At 52.1% G+C, this 18,461-nt stretch overlaps 6 protein-coding genes across 6 annotated transcripts; 3 read left to right on the forward strand and 3 right to left on the reverse strand.

Annotated features, from left to right (window-relative positions):
- Window positions 1-41: 41 nt before the first annotated feature.
- BJX68DRAFT_214973 (uncharacterized protein) lies at window positions 42-3,038 on the reverse strand. Its single transcript, XM_071037791.1, has 4 exons — window positions 2,885-3,038; window positions 2,261-2,623; window positions 1,964-2,199; window positions 42-1,915 (listed from the first exon to the last, which is right to left on the reverse strand). The coding sequence occupies exons 1-4, from the start codon at window positions 2,918-2,920 to the stop codon at window positions 130-132; spliced, it is 2,421 nt and encodes an 806-aa protein (XP_070892880.1). The 5' UTR covers window positions 2,921-3,038; the 3' UTR covers window positions 42-129.
- Window positions 3,039-3,191: 153 nt separating this feature from the next.
- Window positions 3,192-6,500, forward strand: BJX68DRAFT_214995 (U3 snoRNA-associated protein UTP13). The gene is made up of 3 exons (XM_071037793.1): window positions 3,192-3,458; window positions 3,514-3,541; window positions 3,604-6,500. The coding sequence occupies exons 1-3, from the start codon at window positions 3,285-3,287 to the stop codon at window positions 6,330-6,332; spliced, it is 2,931 nt and encodes a 976-aa protein (XP_070892881.1). The 5' UTR covers window positions 3,192-3,284; the 3' UTR covers window positions 6,333-6,500.
- spp2 (spliceosome ATPase-activating subunit SPP2) lies at window positions 6,501-8,472 on the reverse strand. The gene has a single exon (XM_071037794.1). The coding sequence runs from the start codon at window positions 8,297-8,299 to the stop codon at window positions 6,668-6,670; it is 1,632 nt and encodes a 543-aa protein (XP_070892882.1). The 5' UTR covers window positions 8,300-8,472; the 3' UTR covers window positions 6,501-6,667.
- A 389-nt stretch (window positions 8,473-8,861) lies between these two features.
- On the reverse strand, window positions 8,862-13,906 carry eaf1 (MYB and HSA domain protein). Its single transcript, XM_071037795.1, has 5 exons — window positions 13,648-13,906; window positions 13,423-13,566; window positions 10,459-13,313; window positions 10,234-10,391; window positions 8,862-10,180 (listed from the first exon to the last, which is right to left on the reverse strand). The coding sequence occupies exons 1-5, from the start codon at window positions 13,689-13,691 to the stop codon at window positions 9,056-9,058; spliced, it is 4,326 nt and encodes a 1,441-aa protein (XP_070892883.1). The 5' UTR covers window positions 13,692-13,906; the 3' UTR covers window positions 8,862-9,055.
- Window positions 13,907-14,367: 461 nt separating this feature from the next.
- Window positions 14,368-15,909, forward strand: BJX68DRAFT_272763 (putative 60S ribosome biogenesis protein Mak11; the record flags this gene model as incomplete). Its single annotated transcript, XM_071047271.1, has 2 exons — window positions 14,368-15,294; window positions 15,346-15,909. The coding sequence occupies 2 exons, from the start codon at window positions 14,368-14,370 to the stop codon at window positions 15,907-15,909; spliced, it is 1,491 nt and encodes a 496-aa protein (XP_070892884.1).
- A 280-nt stretch (window positions 15,910-16,189) lies between these two features.
- On the forward strand, window positions 16,190-18,100 carry BJX68DRAFT_215040 (translation initiation factor eIF2 subunit gamma). The gene is made up of 2 exons (XM_071037797.1): window positions 16,190-17,002; window positions 17,051-18,100. The coding sequence occupies exons 1-2, from the start codon at window positions 16,470-16,472 to the stop codon at window positions 18,039-18,041; spliced, it is 1,524 nt and encodes a 507-aa protein (XP_070892885.1). The 5' UTR covers window positions 16,190-16,469; the 3' UTR covers window positions 18,042-18,100.
- The last annotated feature ends 361 nt before the right edge of the window (window positions 18,101-18,461 follow it).

An 18,461-nucleotide genomic window follows, 5' to 3' on the forward strand; every position in this document is an offset into this window, starting at 1 on the left:
GGTATGCTCAAGAGACGAGTATTTTGGCTACTTTATGAATAAATGGTATTTCCTCGTGTTATTATACTACACAAGGTTTCGCAGCCGCAGTCGATCAGTCGGTTGGCAGATCCTTATGCTAGGAGGTCCTTAAAGTGTACCCCATCCACACCATCTCCTCCCAATCCGAATTGCCGTCCCAGAAATAACCCCCCAAACCGATGCGTTAACAGCAGCCTGCAGCCCAAACATAAGAGCCAGCTTCCCCATATACGCCAACCGGTCATCACCCCAGGGTCCGCCACCCCAGGCACCCAGCTTATAGACATCAGCCCGAAGAGCGCCAGATGCACCTGCGGCAGAAAGATACGAAGAAGCCAGCGATCGCAGGTAAAACGCCTCGAGAGGCGCGAAGAGAGCTGTTGTAAGCATGGATGAGAGATGCGAGGCTAGAGAGTCGACCGGGAGCGCAGAGAGGATGGTGACTCTGTGCGCTGCCGTCGTGGAGCCTGTAATTTGGGGCTGAGTTGTGTTTGGGAGTGCGCTGGGATCCCCTATAGAGGGGAATACAGAGGATCCATTGTCATTATCGCTGTCGTTGTCATCGTCTTCAAGGTCGTTGTCCTCTACGATTGGTTGAGGTTCCGATGAGTTTGTTGTGTCCAGGGGTGGTTCTTCGACGACGTCGGGGAGGATGTTCACAGGTTCTGAGATGGCGTTTTCGACGGCTGAATCGAGTTGTGCGGTTGTTGGACTGTGTGCTTGATTTTGGAGAGAAGATGAGCGAGCCGGCTCTCCAAGATCAGGGGAAACTGCTGCAGTCATATTTGAGAGGCCATCGCTATCCGTACCATCAGAGCTGATGATTGCGGCAAGATTCCGGCCATCATTCGAGAGAAGAGTATCAAGGAGCTCAGAAATGGAACGGCGACCAGCTGGTCCTTCATTCTGTAAGCCGTCTTGAGTGTCAATGGCAGCATTAATTTGTCTCTGGTCTTGAGGCCGGCGACTCCCTAGCTCTAGTTGCATGGCAATGACGTCTGAATTCGGGATTACGTGTGCTCGGACCCGCGGAGATGACTGCGAAGATGCAGGCGATGACGCTCGAGAATGTAGTGTATCTGACCAGGATGCTCGTTGACTCTCAATTGAAGGGATCCCGCCGTGTGTATGTACATCTGGATCCGGTGAGGATGTGCGCGTAGAAAGGGTGAGGTTTCTCGCACGTCTTAGTATGTCCACACTATCTCCATTGGGCAGCTGGGTTTCTTCATTTGGCAAGGCGACGCTGTCGCCATTGTCATAATGTGCATCACGCCCGCGTATTGGTGCCGGTTGATCAGTAGTGTTAGATAGCGCGCTCCTCCGGCTCTGAGCGTGTTGCTCCAAAGGTAGATACGCAGATTGAGTTTGTGTCTGATGTTCTGCTCCAATGTCTGAAGCATAAGAGCCTCGCCGCGTCCTGAAAGTCAGTTTGGATGACACCCACTGCCAAAGGGAAAATGCCTCGTACAGCAAGTCTTCCGTCAGCGAGAGCTTGCTGCGCAGTGTCTCCTCTACCGCACGACGACCAAGTGTGGGTACCATCCAGTCAATCAGATCATTGTCAAAAGCCACTTTGATGGAAAGGTCGTCCGTAAGACTAGGTTTTGGTAACCGCCTGCGGATCAACCTATAGAGTCGAACTTCAATGAATGGTCGCAGGTAAACATAGATGTAAAACAGGGAGGGGGTTTTTAGTATGTCCAAAAGAAAAGCGCCCAAGGAGCGAGCCGAAAGGTCCGGGGGAATAGACGGAAGTAGCATTGATGTAAATTCGCCTAACGGCATAAAATACCCGAAGCCTGGGAAAGAAGCAGGATGAATCAGGTGAAGAGATTGTAGCAGAGAGTACATATAAGTCTGCATAGCGAGAACCAGCAAGATCCCTCGGGTACTATGTGCATCATAAGTTTGGGTTTCTAGCATTGGACAAGGTACTTACGCAGTGTGTAGCACTGTGAAAGATGCTCTCACAAGCTTGGAGCCCGCGTCATTGTTCGGGAAGTAGTTTTGTACGGTGGAAATCAGTCGCTCGAGAGGGTGATGCCGACAAATAGATAAACATGTCGAAATCGCCCAAGCTGGAACTCCAGCAAAGTAGAAACCAAATGCTCCAAGGGAAGCACGCTCGTGGCTCATGATTCTCGTGATGGGGACATGGGTATAGCTTTTGAAGCTCTGTGGTCAGGCAAATGTTTAGTTCCAGTCACCCTTCACAAATAGACCAGAATGAGCTCACCTGTATCCGACCTGTAAGCGAAGTAGTCCACCAGGAGCCCAAGAAAACGGAGATTTGGTCGAGCGTCACCATGATCAACCCGTAGTCATTCTCGGCCACGATCGCGTCGATCTTTTGCTGTTCGTTACGGCCCCGATTTGCGTCCTCGCTGACAACAATACCCATGGTAGAAAGAATGTCATTCTTGGCCCTTCGGAGTTCCTTGCCAAAGGACTTGGACTCCGGGTTGACCGGGTGACCTCTTTCATCGTAATGCTGGACATATTCGCCCGCATGGAGAGGTGAGATTCTTCTTGTAGTTGAGGTTGGCCCATCAGCTGAAGAGCCGGAGGGGGCCTCTGGAGCTTCATATGGGGAACGGCCCTTTGAAAAAACGTTAGAGAACCCTGGAGAGATACACGTGAAGGCGGAATGAATGAAGAAACCCCTATAGTACAAGTGAAGATATGTAAACTTCTTGGTAGATGAGCGCCGAACATAGAAAGTAAATTAACCGGGCCTATTCCAGACCTAATACTATAGACGTGTATTGCGAGAAACAGGAATAAGGTCTATGTGACCAGGAAGCGAATTTGCTAAATATGCGAATACACTCGAAGGATTGGAAGAAAGCGGGCAGCCTACCAGAGCCAGGCGATTCAAATATGCACGTCGCCCCATGATATATGTCCTGAATCACCTTTCCAGCGTCATTGTACCGCGAAGTCAAAAGACCCCGAGATGAAGTGAGGAATGCAGCTGAGACTTGAGTCGACGATCTGATGTCTCGGCGGCTGAGATGGCGGCTGCCGCGTCTCGTGCACAACCCATCTTTGAAGGCTGTGAAGGCTGCTAGTTTGGCAGCTTGGCAAACATGGCAAACAGGACAAACCATTTCAAAAAAAAATGGCCAAAAAGTTTCCCCAGCAAGTTCAAAGGTGAAATTGCGCTGCTACAATTCAACCCGCTTATTGACGAATTTTGTGAAACCAGGCCATGGCGCGATAGATACGGATTCTGAAATTCTTTTAAACTACGTCCAATTATGTCCAAAGCCGTTGTCAAGACGACCTTTGAGGCGTCTCGAATCCTTCGTCCCATCTATACTGGCGGAAGCACCGCACTCGATGCCACCGGCCGACTACTGGTGACCTGCGTTAACGAAGATGCGCTCATCGTTGATCTGGAGTCTGGCGACCAGCTCGCAACACTCGAAGGAGTCAGTACAAGCACAGCATCAAGCTTTCTTTCCAATTTGCTAATTAGATCTGCAGGATGGAGAGATCATTACCAGCTTAACCAGTCCGTCGCACCCGCCTTTATGCATCGATACCTAGCGCTTGGATATACTAACTCTGGGACAGTTACCCCTTCAGCATCACATGTTATTCTCTGCTCCCGGTCGATGTCGATGCGCATATACTCTTTAACCCCTTACGACGATACCTCCAGCGCTATAGAGACAAAACTCGTTAGGAGTCTGAAACCCCACACTGCACCCGTTGTAACGACCGCCACGGATCCGACGGGCACTCTTTTGGCAACTGGAGCTGCGGATGGCTCAATCAAGGTCTGGGATATCCGGGGTGGTTATATTACACACAGTTTCCATGGACATGGCGGCGTTATCTCGGCGCTGTGCTTCTTCCAGTCGCCTTTCTCAGAGACCGACGGCAAATCGTCTTCCAAAAAGAACAAATCAAAGCGGAAAGGCGAAGATGAGGACGAAGATATGTCGGACGCGGACACCCCTGCCAGCTCTCTCGGCGCCTTTCGGCTGGCCTCCGGGAGTGAGGAGGGTAAAGTGCGCGTTTGGGATTTGAACAAGAGAAAGTCCATAGCGTCTCTCGACTCACACGTTTCGGTTGTGCGCAGTCTATCATACTCGTCAATGGAGAACGCACTACTGTCTGCCGCCCGTGATAAGACCGTCATTGTGTGGGACATGCGAACATTCAAGACACGAAGGATAATTCCGGTCCTCGAAAGCGCCGAGGCTGCTTCCTTCGTTGCAGAGGGCGGTCTATGCCTGGTTGGAGGGGAAAACGGCAGACTGCGAGTTTGGGATTGTAACAGAGGTGGAGAGGTAACGATGGAACAGGAGGCCGCTCCCGAATTTGAGGCAGTAATCGCGCTTCATTATACCCCTGGGATGTCCTTCGCTATGACTGTGCACGCCGACCAAACCCTAAGGCTCCATTCTCTTGAACCCTTGTACGGCTACAAACCTGGCTCTACACTTGATCCGTTGCCAGTCGTGAGGCGCATCTCGGGCAATGATGATGATATTATCGATGTCGCCTACGTTGGTCCTGATCGGTCTCTGCTGGCTTTGGCAACCAACACCGAAAGCATTCGTGTTGTCTCAGTTGCGCCGTCCGAGGACAGGCCCACGGCCCAGAAGCAAGAGTATTTCGGTGCTGATGTCGCACATTTGGACGGTCACGACGATATTATCATCTGCATCGATGTAGACTGGTCAGGCCACTGGCTAGCCACAGGTGCAAAGGACAATACCGCGCGTCTCTGGCGGCTCGACCCGAAGACATCATCTTACACATGCTTTGCCGTTCTGACAGGACATGCAGAGTCCCTAGGAGCTATCAGCTTTCCACGAGATTCGCCGCAACCGAATACCCCAGCACACAACGATCCAGTGAATCACCCTCCCCCGTTCATTATCACGGGCTCCCAGGATCGTACCATCAAGCGCTGGAATACGGCCAAACTGGGACCGGTAACTTCCGATGAACCACACACGCCAAAGGCGTTATTCACTCGCAAAGCTCACGACAAAGATATCAATGCTCTCGACGTGAGCCCATCATCTGAACTATTCGCATCAGCGTCACAAGACCGGACCGTCAAAATCTGGTCTGCCGACGATGGAACTGCTCTGGGTGTTTTGCGCGGACACAAGAGAGGAGTTTGGTCGGCGCGTTTCTCACCGCGGGGCACACCAACCCTCAGCGCTGACGCAAAAAGCAGCACCAATAGAGGCATGATCGTTACCGGCTCCGGTGATAAAACCGTCAAATTATGGAGCTTGTCAGATTATAGCTGTCTGCTTACATTCGAGGGTCACACCAACAGCGTGCTCAAAGTACTCTGGCTTCCCCCTCCTGACATGTCGAGCAAAGCCAAAGACGATGAGGATGAAGAAATGGGAGCACCAGCAAACGGAGTGGCTCTACAGCTGCGGCCTCTTGTAGCGTCTGCAGCCGCAGACGGTCTGGTCAAGGTCTGGTCTCCCTACACTGGCGAGCTTGAGACTACCCTGGATAACCATACGGACCGTGTCTGGGCCCTGGCCAGTCCTACCCCATCCGGTTCACGCGACAATTCCAAGTCCTCATTCCCATACGCCCTCGCCTCTGGTTCGGCAGACTCCACAGTCACCTTCTGGACCGACACTACATCCGCAACCTACACCGCAGCAGTCAATGCCAATTCAGCCCGCGTCGAGCAAGACCAGCAACTACAGAACTACATTGTCGCAGGAGCTTACCGCGAAGCCATCACACTCGCCCTCCAACTCAATCACCCAGGCCGCCTCCTCTCCCTCTTTAATACTGCCATCGAAGCCGCCGATGACCCTAATGCGAGCGATGAACAAAAGCAGGACCGCGCCAACAGCCTTACTGGTAACTCTTCCATCGATGAGGTCCTCCAAACCCTCGACCCCGAAAACCTCTTTGCCCTCGTCCTCCGCCTGCGAGACTGGAACACAAATGCCCGCCACTCCAAGATCGCTCAGCGAATCCTATTCGCCCTCTTCAGATCCTACCCCTCTTCAACATTCGTCGAGCTCGCCTCATCAAAGATGGTAAAGCGTAGCCCCGATGGCCGCGCAGCAGCAGCCATGAAAGACATCCTGCAGGCTCTGGCCGCATACACAGAACGTCACTACCGCCGTGTCGAGGAGCTCGAGGACGAAAGTTATCTCGTGGAATGGGTTCTCGGCGAGATGGAAGGCGGCGTTGGCCTCAGTGCGCTGGGTGCTCCCTCCTCACAAGGGGCCATCAACGGTATCGTCTCCGGTCCCTACGATGTGCCCGAGCACGAGAAGGACGTGGTCATGCTGGGGGCATGAATTCGACTCGGCTGATTGGATTAATTAGTCATATGAGGATGATCATGTACGACTAAAACATCATTTCCGTTCTTGTTGTTCTGGTTGCTCTGGTTGTGTTGACACGGTATATACCTAAGGTGTTTGTTTGGTGGGAGTACTTATTATTTCATTGCATTTACATCAGGGATTATGAAAAGTTGTGTTTAGAATGGTCACTCAGACCATTAGACAAGATAATGTTGTCTAACCAGGCCGAAATTCAGATCGAATTCATGTCAACCACTGTCAACGAGTGGCATTATAAGTACGAAATCTATATCCATCCGAACCATCCAATGTCGTTATATCTATCTTCATCGGTCATCATATTTCCGCCGCCGATGAGAGTCACGATCGCTATCGCGGTCTCGGTCCCGATCGCGGTGTCTGCTCGAGGTATTCGACGATGAATGTCTTGAGCTATGACGGTCATCATCGTAGTATCTCGAGCTTTTGCGATCCGTATCCCGATCCGTATCCCGATCCCTATCGCGGTCAGACCGACGCTTACGATCTCGGTCCCGGTCCCGGTCGCGGTCCCCGTCGCGCTCTCGATAGTACCTACCGTCGTCTTCGTATTTGCGTCGTCGAGAATCCCGATCACTAGTCGACCGACTTCTATCTCTCCGTGACGAGCCATTCCGCCGAATGTCGTACCGATCACTGTCGTCGTCCTTTCCATATTCTAGACGCCGACTACCCCTGTCTCGATCTTGATCCCGATCACGTTCTCGATCACGTCCATTTCGGTCCAGATTTCGATCCCGTCTCTCCTTCCAGTCGTCATCGGTATCCCGTTTCTTCCCTTCCTTCAGCAGAGTTGTGAGCTCCTCGGTAGTAATCGTCTCGCCTGTCTTCTTATTCCGCATAAGCACAGGCATATAAACGCCATCTGTATTCCTCTCTCCATCCTTTTCCTCTCCAGCCCTTCGAGACCCTTTGCGCATAGCCGATTTCCCCCACGCGCCCAGCTCAATCTCCGCGCCCTTTCCCCCAGAGACATCCTTGGCTCCGATCCCCAAGAAGCCAGGTCGCCGAGCAGGGACGTGAGGTGTATTTGCTCTGGCAGGATCTGCACCACCGTACTTGCCCTTCCCAACAGCCTGTCCCTCCTTCCAGCCCATGCCCCGTAACAGGGCCGCGCCGAACTCCTCCACGGGGACGGCATTGTACTGGTCCAACGACGCAGACTCCGGCCGCGCCGCGACATCTGCTCGGAATGACTTCGTCTCATTTTGAGGCCCGTCATAATGATCATCTCCATCTCGTCTAGACTCAATCACTAGGTCCGACCGCCCCTCAACCTGCCCTTTACTCTCGCGCACAAGCGCTCGCAACGCGATCTCATCCTCCGTAAGCGGTTTCCGCGGTTCCTCTTCAACTGTCGCCGCTGGAACCTCTCCCATCCGCTGATCCCCATCTCCCCCCTTCCCCCCCTCCTCAGTCGCGCCCTGCGCAAAACTCAACCCATAGGACATACTCGGTCCCACCGCCTCACCCCCACCGTTGATATCCACTCCTTTCCTCTGCGCTTCCTGCATCGCCTGCACCTCCTTTGGTAGTAGGTTTTTCCCCTTCGGCCTTCGTATGACTCCCGGCCGGTCGCGCCAGTTATTCCCACTCGCGACGGGGATCGTCAGCGGTTTCTTCTCCGGTGCCGCATCAGCCGAGAGCGTTTTCCCTGTGAGAGTGTCAAAGCCGGTTACGGATTCGAAGGCGGGCTGTCCTTCGTCGCCGCTTGCGTCAGAGTCGTCATTGTGGTTGTGTAGGTTGTGAGGGCGGCGGGGGAGTGTGGCGCTGGGTTTTGGGGTGGATTTCTGGCGGGCGGTGTTTAAGAGGCTGAAGCCGGGCTTTTTGGTGTTGGAAGAGTTGAGGGAAAGGGAGACGGACTTTATCGAAGGGCCTGGCGACTCTGTGTGCTGGTCCCCGGAGTTGTTGGAGGACATGGTGGGCGTGACACAGGTTTATTGCGTCTTCGCGGTTCTGAAGTTAGTGTTTTTGGTGCTAGCAGGGATTCGCTCCATGAGTCGGGCAGTGCTTTCTTGTCGAGTGGTTGATAAACTGCAAAAGAATATCTGTAGTTGGGCAGGTTGCAGGTGGCGAAAGTTTTTAAGCGCGCGCTTAAGCCGAGTTTCCTGTTTGAGCATTTCAACTTGGGACTCCTCACTCATACCCAAGTATATCGACATCGGGCAACTAATTAACATTGACGAGAACGGTGTATTACGGTGTATTACACAGTGATGGTGCACACAACTTTGGCCTTCCTTCCTAAAATTTATTCCATTCCAACGACCGTCCTGATATATCGCTAAGCGTTCGTATCTGTCCTATCGGTACAAGTAGTACATTTAAAAATTGAAGTCCCGAGTCAGGGTACTGGATAAATGGCAACACATCCCAGTGTTGGAAGGCCAAACTGGTGTCTAATAGAGGGTCGAGATATGAGAGTGATGTGGGGTGTGCATGTTTTGGGGGTGTGCGAGAGGATGAGGGTTGAGGAAGGGTAGATGTTAAAGGGTCGAAAACAGAATCGTTCAGGGTGCTAGTTGCGCGTCATGGTATTGTGGATCGTAAAGGGTGAATCGAAAACAAGATGATAACGGAGTAAAGGTTGGTAAGGTAAATATTTACAGGTGAAGAACAAAAAACAGTTGGGGGATGTGGGGAGAGGAGGAAGGAGGTGATAAGGGAAGAACCCATCAAGTTCCCATCGGTTGAGACTGGGGATGGTTAGGGCTCTTGCTCGTGCCCGGTACCGGGCCAGTTTGAATGCTGCCGCTCCGTTGGGTCTGCGGAGTGGCGCTCCGGCTTTGTTGTGGCATAGCTACCCCCATGGCGGGTGAGCTTCCAGTACCTGGGCGATTTTGCTGAGCAGACTGTGGGACACGCATCATCGGCGAAAAGCCTTGCCCTTGCGGGACCTGCATACCCGGCCCGCCATTCATGCCCGGTTGAGGCTGGAAGTTCCCATCGTGCGGAACCTGGTAGTTGGGCTGTACGCCAAGGTTACCCGCCGCCGCATTCATCGCCACTTGAGACATGCGCTGCTGTTGGTATTGATGCAGTCGATCCGTGGCCAGTTTATTGACTTGCTCTATCGGCATATTAGGATTGCTCCTTTGAATCTGGCTTTGAATGCTGCTGATGGTAGGGACCACCCCACCCGATAGCAGGTTCGGCTGACCCATTCGCGGTGAAGGTGTGGAAACGCCTTGGGGTGTGGCATTGTGGAACGGGGGGCTTTGCATCCCACCTCCCGCTTGCAGCGCTGCCATCATAGCAGGATTGTTCGGGTTAGGAGAGTTGGATCCTTGAGGCACAAATTGAGGCTGAGCATGAAACTGCTGTTGAGCCTGTTGCGCCTGCGGTTGTGATGTCGGTTGTGCCTGTGGGTGCTGGAGCTGCCTGGACTGCAGGAGCCGCTGTTGCTCTTGAAGGCGATTGGCCTCCCGAATCACTCGAGCGTTATCCGGGGACGCTTGCATTGACATGTTGGGACGAGCGCCGTTGGCTTGCTGCATCCCTGATTGTGGCATCATTTTCATAGCCATAGGATTGGGCGGCATTTGACTGTTGACAGGCCCAGCGCCGCCTTGCATGCCCTGAACATGAGGTCGACCTTGGTTCACGCCAACGCCCTGTGGCACGCCATTCGGCATTCCATTAGTCATGCCGTTTGAAACGCCATTTGGCAGGCCATTGGGAGCACTAGGGGCTACAGGAGGGGCATTAGGGTTATGAGGCATCGCGTTAGGAGCTCGCCCAGGAGCATTCATCATCTGCTGTTGGTTTGGCATCTGGCCGGCACGGGCGGCAAAGTTGGCCTTTGCGCGTGTTAGAAATGACGAGTCTACCGAGAGGCAGGAAGGAGACTTACTCTCTGTTGGGCGATCATCTGCTGGCGGTATTGCTCCTGCCTCTCCTGAAGCTTCAATTCGCGCTCATGTTTCAAACGACTAAACTCAGCCGGCGAAGAGATCGGAGGTTTTGGTTGATTGGCTTCATTAACTTTCCTAAGACCAGCGAGATGAGAAGCTTAAGCCGGGTAAGAAATAAAATTAGCTTCTCCAAGGATACCGGGCACATGGGTGTGCTTCCTTACCATGTTGCTGCTTCTGAAGCATCGTCTCTCGCTTCTTTGCCAATTTTCTCATAGCGTCAAGCAGTGCCAAATGTCTAGACGACCGTCTTCTGTCGACGCGAATGGGCTGCGTGCCTCTCCGTCGAATCACAGGGACCGGTTGTTGACTATTGTTATTCCCTTGCTGTTGCTGCTGTTGCTGTTGCTGCTGAGCCGCAGCTTGCTGCTGTGCCATGACATTTCGCTGCGCTGTGTCAATTCTTTGGTGATAGGCTCTAAAGTATGGCGTTTTTGACATATCAGAAGGCAGACCTTCTATTCCTGCCCAACGCTCGAAACATTCCCAGGGCGTTCGTCTTTCTGCACCGGATGTGAATTGTGATGGCGGAGTGAGACAACTAGATATCAGTGACCAATTGTAGGAATACTCCTCAACCAGGCTACGAAGCTCCTCGTCTTCCGCGTAGGTCCATTGTGACGATTGTCTTGACTCCAGGAACCCAAGAGAAGGCATGGGATACTCGGTTGGGGGCCGGAAAGGCTGAGCTGGGTGAATGCGGTCGCGGATATGCCTGTTTTCAGGTTGAAAGAGAGCAACGTTGGTTTGTTCAGGAGGCAGGTCTAAAACAGGGTGCTCGGTTCCAGAATCATACTGGGAATACTCATAACGGCTCCGTTTCTTTGGGGGCTCATCATCGCGGATGATTATCTTGCCACGGGCATATTTCGAGACGGGAAGTATATCAGTCTTCCAAGAAGAATCAGGAGGTTGCTTGAAGATCGGGAAACCCGTGTTTGGGGCAATTTGCATTGGGGCGTAAATGGGTAACTCATCCAAAAGTTTCTGAGCCGATGGGGTTATATCCAGGGAGACTGTGAATTCATCGGATCCGAGGGAAAAGATCGCAGCTGGGGCAACTGTGTCCTGCAAGTCGTGGCGTGGCTCATCAACAAACCCTTCACTGACCGAGTCCTCCTCGGTGGAAGGAACCAAATCCGGCGTAGGATGGGATGTTTCCATGGTGTCATTCATTGGCTCCTCTGGAGGGGAGATCATTGAGGCAGGGTGCAGCTCGGCTTTCCCGTGGACGTTTCTTGAGGGTATTCTTGCAGAAACGCGTAACAACGACCGAGACTCGATGTCACTATGAACATACTCGGCACACCAATCCGCACAACTCTTGGCTGCTGCAAGCTTCCATTTGCGTTCCTCTCGAAAGTCTGTCCGCATCCACTTCATGTGATCCAAAAGAATATCCCAATGCGTTCCCTTCCTAGGTGGCTCAGGGGAGCGCTTCAGTTGACGCAAGGGCCACCTATTAGCATTTTGAAGGTCATATATGCGGCGTAAGATGCGGCAATCCATCTGCTCCTGATAGTCCAGGAGGTAATTATTCGTAGACAATGTTTTATGAGCAGAAGCAAGAAGCGCATTCAGCGCATTTCCTCGAGGCGGAGCGTAGGCCTTGTTCTGGAATAAGGTAAAGAGGTAGTCTTGTTCTTCATTCAGTTTCGCGAGCTCACTCGACTGCTGGCGAACAAGATCCATTGATCCACTCTTGTCTTGCTGCTGCTGCTGCTGTTTGGGAAAGACCACAGTCGACAATCTATTTCTCTCCTTCTCGCGCGCTTTTCTGTCCTTTAAGCGCATTCTAGCAGAGTCCATAGAGGCATCGGTAGCAGCTGTCGGCTTGTCAGATGCATGAGTCTTGTCAGGCTGAGAGACGACGGGCTTGGGAGTTTCGCCAAGAATCTCAGATACAGACTTGTGTCGAATCGCCCCGGAAGATACTCTAGTTGTCATTCTCTCCGGTGCCGGTCCTGGGTGAGTGGGCGGGCTGGGCTTCTTCTCTGTTTGAAAGCCTGGCATCGTTTCCTTGGCTACATGTTCGGGTTGACTAGAAGGTTGTTCCGAAAGTTGTTGCGCTGAAGTCTTACTTTCTAGTGTACTCTCGGGGGTCGCTGCAGGCTTCTTCGACTCCGGTAGTATAACTTCAGACTCCAGTTCCAAGACTGCTTTCTGAGGCTCTGCTGCTGTTGATTCCGATGGAAGATCAAGCCGGATGACTTGGTTTGTCGAAGGGCCCAGGCCAGCTGCATCCTTGACCTGGCTCGCCAAAAGAGCATTCTGTTGGAGTGACTGCGCCTCCTCTAGGCGAAGTTGCTCATCCGGGGTTGATGGAACGAAGCTTGGGGTTCCTTGAGCAGTCGTCATGTGCTTGGGGCTTGGGGACTTTTCGCCCGGCTCTGCCACCTCCTCAGCAGGACTCGTAGCAGGGGACACTGCAGTTGCGGCGGGCGTGTTATTCGAGTACGGGCCGGCGGACGATGCGGGAGACAAGGGCTGTTCAACAACTTGGGCCGCTCGCCCGGGAACAAGGGACGGGCGCGCATCATGCTTGGATTTTGTGGAAGCTGTAGGCTGGACAGGCCATGCTGCTTTCGGTAGGGTTTCTTGGTCGGTCGCAGCGATAGGTTCGCTAGATTCCTGAGAGCTTCGAGGAGTTTCCAGGACAGAAGGAGTCTCCTTCACGCTAGGCTCATACGTTGCCTTTGGTGTCGACCCATCCGGCCCTTGCAACCCATCTGGCGGAGTACCAGGTGCGACATGAACAACAGGTTTGCTGTCGACGCGTTTAGTTACAGGTCGAGATGACTTCTTCTCGGCTGGTTGTGACGGCGTAACATCCTGTCGCTCTGTCGTTGCGATCGGCTGAGCAACCAGGGGCGCGGGAGTCTCGTGCTGCGGCGGTGTAGTCGGAAGAGCACTTGGAGTGGATGAAGCTGGTTCGGTGGTATCTAAGTGGATTTCTTTGGTATCCTGGACCGAAGGCACCGCATAGCTGGGGAGGGTAGCCTCGGAAAAGTAACGACCTCTATAAGAGACGGTGAGCACAGCGCAAGGGGAGACGCAATCAATTCAATAAAGTAAGATAATAATAAAGAATGTTACTATATCAATGTCTTGCGAGGGAAAAAACCTACTTGGTTATATCGTTGGCATCGAGAAATGCCTGCTCCTTTTCCTGATACACGGAGTCCGCGAACGGATCCTCGGTCGCGCCCGCGTAGCCTACGGTCGCAAAGTAGAGCTCGCTCAATTTGCGCTTTCGCGACAACAAACATCGTCTAAAATGCCCAGTGAGCGACCGAACGACAGCGCAAATTGCATCAAAATACAAAGTATCGGTGGGATGAAATAAAACTTACGCGATCTCATCTTGCTTAGACCGAAGAAGCTCTTCTCGGAGCATCGAGTCTAATTCAAGAACACAACATCCGATTAACGCGCTGAAAAGAAGGGGGATAAGTTGAGCGAAGTCATCCAGAAGGAAAAAATCGCTCGAAAAAGATGAAAATGTTGTGGTTGTGTTGTTCTGCGATGCGAAAGAGTCGACACGGATATTGCGCTGTGAAGGGTTTTTTGGAGAGGTTCGTGGTGATGAAGAGAGTGTCGAGTTGTGGTTGGTTGACTTTTGGGAAGGGTACCGGGAGCAGCGAGAGCAGGTATGGGGGGGAACGCTTAGATAGAGGTATGCGAGACTCTTGTTATTATTATTTCTTACGGAAATTGTTATCTCTAAGAATAGGGGGTAATGGTAGTGGTATCCTCGTTCCTTCTCAAGACAGACTGAAAACTTTTAGTCCAGGATGGTATGGCTGTTGGACAATATTGTCGTATCCCTGTCAATCAAGATTTGGAGTGGTTGATGTGATAGTGAAATCAGTTGCGAGTCCCAGAGGCCTGAGGCCGCAAGGCCGCATGCGCCAAGAATACCCGTCTAGCCTCTGCTCTATCCACCGCCTATGTGGATCGGCTGCGGGAATGTCCGGCAGAAAAAAAAAAAGTTTCCCGCTTTTTGGAAGGATCGCAAACAAGAACAGAAGATTATTATATTTGATCTTTCCATATCAAGAACACTCACAGAGATGGCGAAACGCAAGAGAGAGCAGCTGACTAAAGAGCCTCAACCGGTACAACCAACAAAGATTGCCAAATCGTCAAAGAATGGAGAATCATCGTCTCCCCAGCACAACGACGCTGCTCCTATCACCTTGCAAATAGTCACTGGATCCTACGAGCGTGTGCTGCATGGGTTCACTGCATCGATTGATCCAACCTGCTTTGATGCCAAAGCGTCATCCGATGATTCTTCTAGGGCTCAGTTTGTGGATACATTCTTATTTGAAGCCCATTCCTCTGCGATAAAATGCCTGGCCTTGTCGCCCCTGCCAAACAAAGATTCTACGGAGCCTCCAAAGGTCATGCTAGCTAGTGGGGGCAGCGATGAGCGTGTCAATCTCTATACGCTATCAGCGGCTCCTCCAGCGGTCAATGAGCTTTATCCGACGGTCCCTACCCTCGCTGGAAACAAGATTTTGGAAAACCCCAAAAACAGAGAGCTTGGAGCTCTTCTTCACCATTCAGCTCCGATTACCGCACTAAGTTTCCCCTCGCGATCAAAACTTTTGGCGTCGTCCGAAGACAACAGCATCTCAGTCAACAAGACTCGAGACTTGACTGTCATTTCTACCATCAAAGCCCCCCGCCCAAAGGTTCAAGGCAGGCCTAGCGGAGATACTGCCCCTCCCGGGGGCTGTCCATCTGGTGTCAATGACTTTGCTGTGCATCCTAGTATGAAGTTGATGCTCAGCGTGGGAAAGGGGGAAAAGTGTATGCGGTTGTGGAACTTGGTCACTGGGAAGAAAGCTGGGGTTTTGAATTTCAACAAGGAGATTCTGCAGAGCGTGAAGGAAGGCAAATGGAGCACCGGTGAGGGGAGGAAGATAGCTTGGAACTCTGAAGGAGAAGAATTCACAGTCGGGTTTGAATGGGGCGCCGTAGTCTTTGGGATTGTAAGTTCCTCAACCTACAGTAACTCGATTAGTCTTTCTAACGTGTCTCAGGATTCAACGCCAACTTGCAGAGTACTTCCTACTCCCCGGAGTAAGCTACATGCGATCAAATACGTACCAATATCTTCAGGCGAGTTGATCGCCGCCTCGACGGAAGACGGCAGAATTATATTCTACTCGGCCCAAAAACTACGAGAACCAGAGGAGGGCGATGAGTCGACCATTCCTTATGCTGAGCCAGTTGCTCAGCTCGGAGGCAAATCCCAAGGATTTCCTGGCAGGGTGAAAGACTTTGAGATCTTGAGTTTGGAGGGGCAGCCAGGAGCCAAGAGTGGTGACTTTGCTGTCGTTACAGCAAATAGTGAAGGAGTTGTGCGTGTTTGGCGGTTACTCGGAATGGAGTTGCGCTCGACTGGAAGAAAGAAGTCGGGCGACGCAAAGGATCTTCAGGTGGGCAAGCTTCTGAACTCTTATGAAACGGGAAACCGGATTACCTGCCTGAAGGCTTTTGTCATGATGCCTGCCGAAGATCCTCTTACGCTTGAGGATCTTGATGGGTCGTCTGATGAAGAAAGTCCGCTGGAATCTAGCAGCGAAGGGAGTGATGAAGAATAGATAACACGCTGTATATACCCAACATGGAAGTTGAAAGAATGTAAAACAAATCAATTACCAAGTTCAAGTTCAATTTTATGTTATTTTCTCAAGTTGACTCTCAGTACTCCGTGCCAATCCTACTACGCAGATACGGAAAAAATATAGTCTGAGTCATTTCAATAATAGAAGAGCTAGGGCTCTGGAACAGCAACTGAGCAACGGCAATATTGAACCCCTTCCTAATTTCACCAAGCGTCAAGAGACCTCCAAAACTCCCAATAATGTAGGAATTCTATATAGCAACAAGGCCTTTTTACATCAAGCAACAAAAAGAAGGTCAGGCTCGTTGAGAGCTGCGAAAAGAACGCCCAACTGCCGCCGGCCACCGCCTGCTCGCGCTCCACTGCACAAAGCGACCCCACTAAACTCGGTGCAGGCCTAAGGATCGTGTCGCCTCCATCCTCTGCAAAAACAGCAAATTTCATCGAACACTACAATCACCTCCTCCTCCGCTCCCCCCTCCACACTCTCTCATATTTCATCCCCCCTTCCCTCGGAACCGGCCGTCAACCGCAATCATGGCTACCAACGGCGATTTTTCAGATGACGAGTCCCAGCCCGGCTCCCCCATTATTGATGCCAACGGCCACGATGACATTGAAGACCAAGAGCCTCTCGACCAAGAGGAGAAGCCCCTCAAGTCAGCGCTGAAGAAGTCGGATTCCATAACCCCCGCCTCCCAGCCAAAACGACCCGAGCTCCCAGAACAGCCCGATCCAGAGACCATCGACCTATCTACATTAACTCCTCTGTCGCCCGAAATTATCGCCCGCCAGGCCACTATCAACATCGGTACGATCGGACACGTCGCTCACGGAAAGTCAACGGTGGTGAAGGCTATCTCGGAGGTTCAGACTGTCCGATTCAAGAATGAGCTGGAGCGGAACATTACGATCAAGCTGGGTTACGCCAACGCAAAAATCTACAAGTGCGACAACCCCGCCTGCCCTCGGCCGACATGCTTCAAGAGTTATAAGAGTGAGAAAGAGGTTGACCCGCCCTGTGAGCGAGATGGATGCTCCGGCCACTATCGCCTTTTGAGACACGTTTCGTATGTTATCTGGTCCTTCTGTTCAATTTTCTTTTACTGACTTTTTAGCTTCGTCGACTGCCCGGGTCACGATATTCTCATGAGTACTATGTTGTCAGGTGCCGCCGTCATGGACGCTGCTCTCCTTTTGATTGCCGGAAACGAAACGTGCCCTCAGCCTCAGACCTCCGAGCACTTGGCTGCCATTGAAATCATGAAGCTAAGCCACATTATCATCCTCCAGAACAAGGTGGATCTTATGAGGGAAGACGGGGCCCTGCAGCACTACCAGTCAATTCTGAAATTCATCCGTGGTACTGTTGCCGACGGTTCTCCGATCATCCCCATCTCCGCGCAGCTCAAGTACAACATTGACGCCGTCAACGAGTACCTGGTCTCACACATCCCCGTCCCCGTCCGCGATTTCACAGCATCCCCCCACATGATTGTCATTCGATCCTTTGATGTCAACAAGCCCGGTGCTGAGATTGATGAGCTAAAGGGTGGTGTTGCTGGTGGTTCCATCTTGACCGGTGTGCTCAAGTTGAACGATGAGATTGAAATTCGACCGGGTCTCGTCACTAAAGATGAGAACGGCAAGATCCAATGTCGCCCCATCTTCTCGCGTGTCGTATCGCTTTTCGCCGAACACAATGACTTGAAGTTTGCCGTTCCCGGTGGTCTGATTGGTGTTGGTACTCGGGTCGATCCTACCCTGTGCCGTGCTGATCGTTTGGTTGGTTTTGTCCTGGGTCACCGTGGTCGCCTGCCTGCCATTTACACAGAACTCGAGGTCAACTACTTCCTGTTGCGCCGACTTCTTGGTGTCAAGACCGCCGACGGCAAGCAGGCTAAGGTTGCTAAGCTGACCAAGAACGAGGTTCTCATGGTCAACATCGGCTCCACAGCCACCGGAGCAAAGGTTATTGGTGTCAAGGCGGATGCTGCTAAGCTGAGCTTGACCAGCCCTGCTTGTACCGAGATTGGGGAGAAGATTGCCATCAGTCGAAGAATTGAGAAGCACTGGCGTCTGATTGGTTGGGCCAACATTGTCGCGTAAGTTCTCTTAAATCCCTAATTATCGGGCATGCTCCGTTTTTTGAAAGACAACTGACTGTAAATAACAGTGGTAACACCCTTGAACCCATTGTAAACTAGAGTGGACAACCCATGTCGGTCAGCCTATTCGGGAGGGGTTGAGAGAGAGATGAGAGAAGCCGTCTCTACCAGCGAATCCTGGTGGTCGACTTGAAAAAAGGAGTGCAATGAGCGAAGCATGCATTGGCTTTTGAATAGAACGATTGCCACCTCTTCCGCCTGCTGAGAGCCTCAAAAGACAAGAACGCATGGGGCTTCCCATGCATATTAGCCCGTTGATGGAACGAAAGCAAGGGCACCATGCCTCTAGTAGGCGGACCTGGTGGGTCGCGAACGAGAAGAAAGATTGAGTAGAGACGGCCACTTCTTTACGAGTGTTATG

This window comes from Aspergillus pseudodeflectus (assembly GCF_044049435.1).
Source record: "Aspergillus pseudodeflectus strain CBS 756.74 chromosome Unknown BJX68scaffold_88, whole genome shotgun sequence".
In the NCBI taxonomy this organism is placed as follows: domain Eukaryota; kingdom Fungi; phylum Ascomycota; class Eurotiomycetes; order Eurotiales; family Aspergillaceae; genus Aspergillus; species Aspergillus pseudodeflectus.

Excerpts from the sequence above, each read along its gene's own strand:
- BJX68DRAFT_214973 (XM_071037791.1), bottom strand. The coding sequence starts at position 2,920 with ATGGGGCGACGTGCATATTTGAATCGCCTGGCTCTG. Across the intron at positions 2,200-2,260 it reads CGCTTACAGGTCGGATACAG|AGCTTCAAAAGCTATACCCA; the intron begins GTGAGCTCATTC and ends GCCTGACCACAG. Across the intron at positions 1,916-1,963 it reads TTCACAGTGCTACACACTGC|TACCCGAGGGATCTTGCTGG; the intron begins GTAAGTACCTTG and ends TGATGCACATAG.
- BJX68DRAFT_214995 (XM_071037793.1), top strand. The coding sequence starts at position 3,285 with ATGTCCAAAGCCGTTGTCAAGACGACCTTTGAGGCGTCTCGAATCCTT. Across the intron at positions 3,459-3,513 it reads AGCTCGCAACACTCGAAGGA|GATGGAGAGATCATTACCAG; the intron begins GTCAGTACAAGC and ends TTAGATCTGCAG. Across the intron at positions 3,542-3,603 it reads GATCATTACCAGCTTAACCA|TTACCCCTTCAGCATCACAT; the intron begins GTCCGTCGCACC and ends ACTCTGGGACAG.
- spp2 (XM_071037794.1), bottom strand. The coding sequence starts at position 8,299 with ATGTCCTCCAACAACTCCGGGGACCAGCACACAGAGTCGCCAGGCCCT.
- eaf1 (XM_071037795.1), bottom strand. The coding sequence starts at position 13,691 with ATGCTCCGAGAAGAGCTTCTTCGGTCTAAGCAAGATGAGATCGC. Across the intron at positions 13,567-13,647 it reads TCTAAGCAAGATGAGATCGC|ACGATGTTTGTTGTCGCGAA; the intron begins GTAAGTTTTATT and ends TGGGCATTTTAG. Across the intron at positions 13,314-13,422 it reads GATGCCAACGATATAACCAA|AGGTCGTTACTTTTCCGAGG; the intron begins GTAGGTTTTTTC and ends CGTCTCTTATAG.
- BJX68DRAFT_215040 (XM_071037797.1), top strand. The coding sequence starts at position 16,470 with ATGGCTACCAACGGCGATTTTTCAGATGACGAGTCCCAGCCCGGCTCC. Across the intron at positions 17,003-17,050 it reads CGCCTTTTGAGACACGTTTC|CTTCGTCGACTGCCCGGGTC; the intron begins GTATGTTATCTG and ends CTGACTTTTTAG.